At 43.1% G+C, this 8,831-nt stretch overlaps 1 protein-coding gene across 3 annotated transcripts; it reads left to right on the plus strand.

Moving 5' to 3' along the window:
- The first annotated feature begins 942 nt into the window (after positions 1-942).
- LOC119328026 lies at positions 943-8,577 on the plus strand. 3 transcript variants are annotated; one of them, XM_037601068.1, is made up of 7 exons: positions 943-1,014; positions 1,201-1,643; positions 1,754-1,830; positions 1,971-2,031; positions 2,125-2,353; positions 2,437-2,866; positions 2,976-3,604. In XM_037601068.1, the coding sequence occupies exons 2-7, from the start codon at positions 1,250-1,252 to the stop codon at positions 3,342-3,344; spliced, it is 1,560 nt and encodes a 519-aa protein (XP_037456965.1). In that variant the 5' UTR covers positions 943-1,014; positions 1,201-1,249; the 3' UTR covers positions 3,345-3,604. The 3 variants fall into 3 exon arrangements, with proteins under 3 accessions (XP_037456965.1, XP_037456966.1, XP_037456964.1); XM_037601069.1 differs by lacking the exon at positions 943-1,014 and adding an exon at positions 8,287-8,577 and having other exon boundaries at positions 1,031-1,643; positions 2,976-3,164; XM_037601067.1 differs by lacking the exon at positions 943-1,014 and having other exon boundaries at positions 1,031-1,643.
- Positions 8,578-8,831: the final 254 nt, after the last annotated feature.

Here is an 8,831-nt window from a genome sequence, read left to right on the forward strand (position 1 = left end):
AAAACTAATAAAACTTGGTGTGAAAACATAATATTATGACTACCAAGTTTAAATATTTGGAACTTCGTAAAGTTTTGAAAGTTGCCAAAATATATTTAAAGGTGGCCCTGTTCAAAAGTTTTCGTCGCAACAAATACAAATATGCAAACGAAACTTAATTTGTACTTTTGTTTCAAAACATATAATAGATCCAAATTTAAAGATGAAATGAAACGTAGATGTGGTGGGTGGAGCATGCAGTTCTTTGACAAAGAGCATGCATGCATGGGAATCTCCAACCAAATGGACTGATGAGGCATGCATGGGGTATCGGGATAAATTTTTTTTACAATTCAGAAAAGACCTGCATGGTTAAGGAGCTAGTTGCGAACCAACGTATGGTTGGATGGTTAGAGGGACTGCGGTATCCCCAGCCCATCAGGGTTCAAATCCTGGTGCTCGCATTTATTCTTGGATTTATTTCAGGATTTCCGGCGATGCACATTCAGTGGGAGGAGACGTTCCCGTCGACGACGAAGGTGCCTACGGTGACTTCGTAAATTTTTAAGATGATATGCCGACTCTATGCCGATTCACTCATAGGGGTAGGGTGTGCGTGTGTGCGTTCATAGGGATGAGTGTATGCGCGTGTATATGAGCGCTTGCGTCTGTACTGTGCTAAAAAAACATTAGGTATAGTTATTTCCGGGGCTATATGTACTTGGAAAGAATTGCCACGCTTATACCATGTACTAGGCACACAACTAATGTGACAAACAAAAAATGGGGAGCAGCGGTTGTTGTCACTACAAGAGTCTAGTTGCAAGTGTCAACGTTCCCCTTTTGCGTCATTTCCCACACAACCCAGTCATGAGCCAATGTATTGATAATCAGCCCCCCCTCCCCACCCCAATTATATAAACCCCAACGGCCATCACAAAATTAAATAACAAGAGTGTAGTATACTCCCCAATTCCATGAGACTATAGAAAAAGGGATGGGACGGAATACCAGTCCTGAAAACTAGTCAATGTGGTGAAATTACTACTTGTCCATTCCCCCGTCCCCTATTTTAATTCCTAGCTACTATACATCACTCGCTTGCTTATGCTAGCTGCTTCCTCCCATCTCCCTACTAATTATTCCCATCACAGTCCCCTCTTCTTCCTACCCCCATATCATTCCAATCCTAACATGGTGCGTGACATGGACTGCATGTAGAGAGGCAGACGAGGTCAAGGACAAGAGGTGGAGGCCAGGAGGCCCGGGCATGGGGGAGGTGAAGGAGAAGGAGGCGCTGGCGAAGGTCCTTGAGGACCATCGGAAGGGATCTTCCGATGACGACTCCCCACCACCCGCGGGGCTGGACCTCAACGAAGGCTTCAGCGAGGCAAGCGACGATGGGGAAGACGGCGAGGAGAACTACGACGACGATGGCGGTAGCACAAGCGAGGTTGCTGGAGGAGGCAGGAGCTCAAGCAACAACAACAGCGCCAACCATGAATCCGAAAGCAGCAGGGGCCATCGTGACAAGGCGGAGGGCAGCGGCGAGAGGGTTCCCACGGTGCGGCAGTATAACCGGTCCAAGCACCCCCGGCTCCGCTGGACGCCGGACCTCCACATGGCGTTCCTCCATGCCGTCGAGCGGCTGGGCGGCCAAGAGAGTAAGTAACCCACCCCCATTTTTTTTTGGTTGTGCATTTTTGTCGTCGTAATTAATGTTTTCCCCATCGATTCGTGATCTAAACTTTTATTTGTGTTGATTTTTCGACAGGAGCAACGCCAAAGCTGGTGCTTCAGATGATGAATGTGAGGGGGCTCAGCATTGCTCATGTAAAAAGTCACTTGCAGGTAAAGGCAGAAAAAAGGAACAGCCTACTTCTCATGACTGCTTGGTAGCTGTTCTTCTATAGCTAGCTACTTGTTTCTTTCCTTCACACGACAAGCGTTGGACCTAACCCTTTTCTTGTTCATCCCTTTCGACTTTTCAGATGTACAGAAGCAAAAAGATAGAGCACGAGTCCAGCCACGAGAGGGCAGCAATGTCCTCAGGTAATTGTCTATACAATCGCTGATGCTGGACATCTCACTATTTTCCCACTAGGAATTCAGTTCCATGATTTGGTTTCCTCTTAATTTCCACAGTATTTTCGCCCATGAATTTTCACATGAGGAGAGGGGACCATCCGTTTCACGACATGTTCTTCCAGCGAGCTGCGGCCGGCTCGACTCTCTCCTCCAGGTTCAACGATAACGGCGGGGTCTTCGCGCCGAGAAACGCCGGCTTGCCGGATGCTAGCCGGATTTATGGCCTCCTCCAGCGCCGGCAGCCTCCATTACAAACCTTCGACTTCAAGAACAGCACGAGCCTTAGGTACTAAAATTAAGCAGGCCATGGCATCTTACATGCATGTGACGATCATGCCGAAACCCTAATCGGTACATGCTTGCGTCTAGGAATCAAGAATGGGCGTTCACCCAGCACGCGGTAGCGGCGAGGGCACGCGCAGTTAACGACAATGGTCTGGGGAAAGGGCTTATCCGCGAGATGATCTTCAGGAAGGACGGCAAGCCGACGTCGCATTTGTTCGACGTGAGGGACGCCGTCGCCTCCAACGGGACGTCGTCGCCGTCAACAAGCACGAGCCCGGCCGACCGTAGGTCAGATGGCGCGAAGATTGGAAGCATCAACTGGATCGGCAGCAGCTCCCGGCCGCTCTCGAAGGCAATGTCGGCTACTGGTTTGGAGCAGGGCGGCCACGCTCAGCTCCCGTTTAGGTGGCGAGGTGCCGCCGGCAGCAATGGCTGCCACCCGAACGGCAACCCTGGCAGAACAACGTCACCTTCAGATCCGGTGGTGACCCGTGAAGCTGGTTCCCCACTGTTGGTACGCATCATTGTTTACATATCTTGCTTGGAATTGATACATTCACTTGTAAATAAATCGTAACTTCTCACAAAATATCAACAATTAATGGTTGCTTCTGTGCATGCAGCTGCCGAAGCAGGGAATGCCGAGGGCTCCTGCCGAGGAGACGAGCATCGGAGCAGAGGCGAGGAGGACGAAGACATCGGCTACGGCGGAGGAGAACGGTTGGGCGCCGGAGTTGCAGCTAAGCCTGAGCCCCAACGCGGTGGCAGACACTGCAGGAAGGGGCAAGAAGAGGAACAGCGCTGGGCAGGAGGTGAGCAGCGACAAGGTGCCACTCTCTCTCTCGCTGTCATTACATGGTGGCGTCGTCGACGACGACGGTGGTGGCCGGGATGGCAGGAGGTTAGACGTAGCGACAGGTAGCAGCAGCAAGAAGGCCGCTCTGGGGCTGAGTACTTTGGATCTGACCATGTCGATCAAGGCATTGGAGTGAGATCTTTCAAGTACTTGTCCCAAGGCCTTCCAAAACTTGCACACTGCACCATGAGATTAATTAATAAGATTGTTGATCTAATTTAACCATGCTTCCAGACAAATATATAATTAAATATATATTTCTTATCTTGAGTGACATGTAGTAGCTAGGATGACTGTGTTCCTCCACATATATATATGTCACATGCATGATCAGAACAATATTTGTCAGGCATGGTATCATTGGGCTTCTGAATCATATATATCTGTATATGAAATGAAACAAAATGCACACTTATTGATCAAACGCTTAATCATAATTACAATTTCTTTCGCCGTAAGAGTTTTTTTTGGGGTACATCAGGGCAGACCCAGTGCACTTATATATCTAAACATCTATTAGATATATAGTGCACTATATCTAATGGCATTATAAACATTTGCAAAAGTAAATAATGACATTATTAAAAAGTCCCAGTGCACTATATCGTCCTGCTAGTGTTATATGTATCTGAAATAAAACCCTTATTTAATTAGTGTCTTTGTGAAAGAAGAGTTATGAGATGTTTTGGATTTGGTGCTAAGATCTATATCTAGATAGGGGTGTTTTCTCTTATTTTCTCATTCAATAGGGGGCCACATCAAACTTGTACGTAGGAAACCATGCTTAAGATGGAAGCATTTTTACCTATATGCATATAAACTCTTTTTTTATGATGAATAAACTGATTTAATTTGTTCTGGTGCACTTGCTCAAATACATGAATTTCTATACTAGATTAGGATGGGCAGTACTTGTTACACGGTGTAATTTAAGCGCAGCACAGGTTAGTCTGGACATTGTAAAAAGTTGCTAGGTTCACCTTCCACTTCCATACTTTTTATAATCATGTATACAACTCAGCTCAACTAAATAAAATTAATTATATCATCGTAGAGTAATAGAAATGATAAGTGACCCACTAAGTTGTATTTGCTATGTTTCACAGTTGCAGTTTTGATTTCATGAGAAACGTAAAATCATACGTCCATATCTATTTATTTTCACCAAGAAACAGCATAAAATGACTAAGACTAACAATATGAAAATATTATGCATGCTTAAGCATTTGTTGATGACAAGTTACACTTGTAAGTAAAGTGGTTATATATATCATATTAATTTTAGATGATATTGATAGTATTAATCTTTCACGCCCAATTGAATATACTGCGTCCAGTTCTTGCTAATAATGGAACCTTTAAAATATGTTTATATCCATCTTATACAAAACATATTTAGGGCCGAGCCTTTGAGTGTACACTGGCCAGTATTCAAGATTTTGTATTCTAGAAAAGGAGTATTCAAGATTGTATATTTTTCGTTTTAGCTAGAATATAAATTTCTGAAGTATAATCATATCTAGAATTATCCACCAGATCTAGTCAAGTACTTGTTCGAAAATTGGAAACATTAGCAGTCCAACAATCACTTAACTAATAATGATTGTGTTGCTTAGTTTTTATGTTTGCTTTCCTCTATAATATGCATATATGATGAATATTATTATCATATATCAGATAGAAAAATATAAATGTAGTGTTGTAACACCAGCAAGCGTACTTACTTAGTTTCCATAATAAAATTCAATTTGCAAGAATATATAGCAAAAATTTGGATGAAAATATTTAATAATAGAATGTCATTTAGTTTTGATCTAAAATTTAATGTCCACATATGTACTATATGAGGTAAACCTGGAGAATAACAACTTTGATGTTTGCACTTCATTGATGATATATAGCGGGGAACATGACATTATAATCCAGCATGTACAATGGCATGGCATATCTTTATCATATTATGTTCCTGTATTCTTATAACTCCTCTAGATGAAAAGTTGCAAATATCTGTTTTGTTCAACATGAGTTCAAGGTGATTAATTGCAGCATGCATGTTCCATTAACATGGTATTAAGTACTGTAAAAAGCGTATTATAATATTGCATATTTTACTATACCATATATTGCGATACATACGTTTGCTCATATGTCATATGTATTGATATAAAATATGCAAGTTTTTTGCTTCTGCTGAAAATTTTCCGTATGTCGGTTGAACTGCAAGCCTGAAAACTTCTTTTTTCAAGCCCCGCGATGTAGTTTATATTATACAGATGATTTAGTGGAAAATTAGGAAATATCACAATATTATCTTAATTCCATGCATCTCTGGGAGGACCTTTTCTACCCAGCTCGCTTCAACTTTTTGGGGGCAACTCCGATGCGTTCCTTACCAAAAGAAAAACATATTTTTTTTATGTACGTGTGCAACTCCTATAAACTCCCATTACTCGTATAATATTAAAGGTAGCAGAAGAACATGAGACACAAAATATTAAAGGCTAACTAACTATTTGAGTTCACTGTAATTTATAAATGCAGTAAGCCAATAACAATATTATTAGACAAGCGTATGAATGAAATATTTTTAGAAATCAACAAATGAGATAAATAAACAAATACACAGATATTTCCATGAAAAACACTTGCCAAGAAAAATCAACAGGCTCATTTTCTCGATAAAGGGCATGACGGGCTCATGACTTCAATCTTTCACCATACGAGGAGATTTTACATGCATGTGATTTACAATGCGTCGTCGAGTGATTGATCTCGTCCTATGTGTTCTTGTTAATCTAGTCTACATGAGAACTGAAGAATCATAGTAACACTTCTTTGAATAAAATGCCTTGCTTATGTTCGGTTGGCAGCAAGCACCCAGTCTTATTATGTACGTATATGGCAGAATCTTTGGGACGGTGGGCAATCCCCGGCTATAAGCTTTGGTGAAGGGGATACGTAAAACTGAATGCACAGCGTACAGACTACCTTAACAGTTGATATTTTGTTTGACAGTACGTACGTGCCTACCCTATTCCCTTGATTTCTGCGTTTGCAGCAGGCTCTGGAGGCCCAGTGTACAGGCCAGTCACCTGTGAGAGCTTCGGAAAAACACCAAAGTGGCGAAGGTGACTGTTAGCCATTTGCGTAGGGTAGCTAGCTCTGTCCAGATAGGAGAGGTAGACGAGGACAAGGAAGCGTTAACCACCGAAGGGACGGCGAGATGACAGCCTCTGACCAACGCACAGCGGCTGCAGTGCGCAACAGAATGTTGCGGTCGACCGGTCATGCATGCATGCCGCCGCTGCAGTTGCAGCGGTGCTGTATGGCTATGTGTAGCTCGCTTGACCGTTTCAGGTTGTGTACTGTGTGCATGCATGGCGCCCCCGGCCGGCCTAGCTAGGGCATCGACGGGATCGTCCCCAAACCTTGCCAAGAAATTCCAACGACGGCACAGCCATAGCTCGGCTCCTACCGATGGACGAGAGTTATCATGTTTCAGCGCATCATGCGATATATAATTTAACATTGTGGTGGATATGTTAGTAATTTTGATAGAAAGGGCTAAGGAAAATGGTCAAGTAGGTGGATTGATACCTCATCTCGTTGATGGAGGTGTATCCATCTTTCAGTACGCAGATGATATAATTATCTTTATGGAGCATGACTTGGCCAAGGCGAGAAATATGAAGCTTGTGTTATGCCTATTTGAACAATTGACCGGGTTAAAGATTAACTTTCATAAGAGCGAGCTGTTCTGTTTTGGTAAAGCTAAAGACGAACAGGAGGCTTATAGGTAATTGTTTGGGTGCGAGTTGGGAGAGTTGCCCTTCCCTTACCTGAGGATTCCAATCCACCATCGTAGGCTGACAAACAAAGAGTGGAAGTGCATCGAGGACCGATTTGAGAAGAAACTGAGTTGTTGGAAAGGTAAGCTCATGTCATACGGAGGCCGACTAATCCTGATTAATTCGGTGCTCACGAGCATGCCTATATTTCTCCTCTCGTTCTTTGAGGTCCCAGTTGGTGTTAGGAAGAGACTGGACTTCTATCGATCGCGTTTCTTTTGGCAGGGTGATGAGCTTAAACGAAAATATCGGCTTGCTAAATGGGATATCATCTGTAGACCGAAAGACCAAGGGGGTCTCGGTATTGAGAATCTAGAAATTAAGAATAGATGCCTTCTTAGCAAGTGGCTGTGGAAGCTCTCAACGGAGAATGATGCCATGTGGGCTCAAATCCTTCGTGCCAAGTACCTCCAGACAAAAACTGTGTCCCAGGTTACAGTCAGGCCGACTGATTCATCCTTCTGGAAAGGTTTGATGAAATTCAAACAAGCTTTCTTTAATAGGATGAGGTTTGCTATTGGAAACGGCTCTAGTACACGTTTCTGGGAGGATACTTGGCTCGGCGAAACACCTTTGGCTATCCAATATCCGTCTTTGTACCGTATTGTTCAACGACGTGAAGTGTTCGTCGCCTCGGTTTTTCAATCTATCCCCCTTAATATTCAGTCCCGACGGACGCTAGCGGACAATCGTTGGGAAGAATGGCTCCGTTTAGTTAGGAGACTGATGGAGATCCAACTATCTCAACAACCCGATGAATTACGCTGGAAATTGACTAGGTCTGGAGCATTCACTGTTAAATCAATGTACATTGATGTTATTAATTCGAACTCCATTCCTACCTCTAAACATGTTTGGGCTGTCAAAGTTCCTTTAAAAATAAAAGTGTTTATGTGGTTTGTCCATAAACAAGTTATTTTAACAAAGGACAACTTGATAAAGCGCAATTGGACAGGACCTACTAGGTGTAGTTTCTGTGATCGGGATGAGACTATCAAACATCTCTTTTTTGATTGCCCGTTGGCCAAAGTACTTTGTCAGACGGTCCACATTGCTTTTAATATCAATCCACCGAATTCTGTTAACGCGCTATTTGGGACATGGCTTAATGGGATTGAGCCTGACTTAGCGAGACACATTCGGGTTGGAGTATGTGCTTTGCTGTGGACTATCTGGACTTGCAGAAATGATTTGGTTTTTAACAGAATATCATGTATATATTTTTTGCAGGTTTTATTCCGCACTACGGCTATGATCCGTTCATGGTCGCTACTCACCCAGACGGAGGCCAGGGAGCATTTGGTTACTGGGTCTTTCTGATGGGAGATGGTAGCTCGGGATATTTTCAACAGGTTTGGATGGCGGTCATGTAATAGGATAGGCATGTAGTTTACCTATCTAGTTTTAGCCAGCCGGTTGTGGCGTCTGTTCATGGCTAGTGGGTGTTTCTAGCCTTCTTTGGCTCTGTGTGAGCTTTTTTTCTTTTTTCTTATTACTTTTGGAGACCTTGGAACCATGTTGGCACTGCGTTTTTTGGTTAATAAGATGGTCGTATGCATCTTTCTGATGCAAAGGCCGGGGAATTCCCCCTTTTCGGAAAAAAATGCGATATATAATTTGCTACCATTTGATGTAGCTATGCTTTAAAAAAATAGCATTGCCCTCGGACTCTGCATCAAACGATGCACATGGACATTTTACTAAATAAGGTAGCTAAGCACCAAATCCATTTCAGATACGCAAGCAAAAACAATACAAAAGAATAGAATGCCACA

This window comes from Triticum dicoccoides, chromosome 7A (assembly GCF_002162155.2).
Source record: "Triticum dicoccoides isolate Atlit2015 ecotype Zavitan chromosome 7A, WEW_v2.0, whole genome shotgun sequence".
NCBI classification, from domain to species: domain Eukaryota; kingdom Viridiplantae; phylum Streptophyta; class Magnoliopsida; order Poales; family Poaceae; genus Triticum; species Triticum dicoccoides.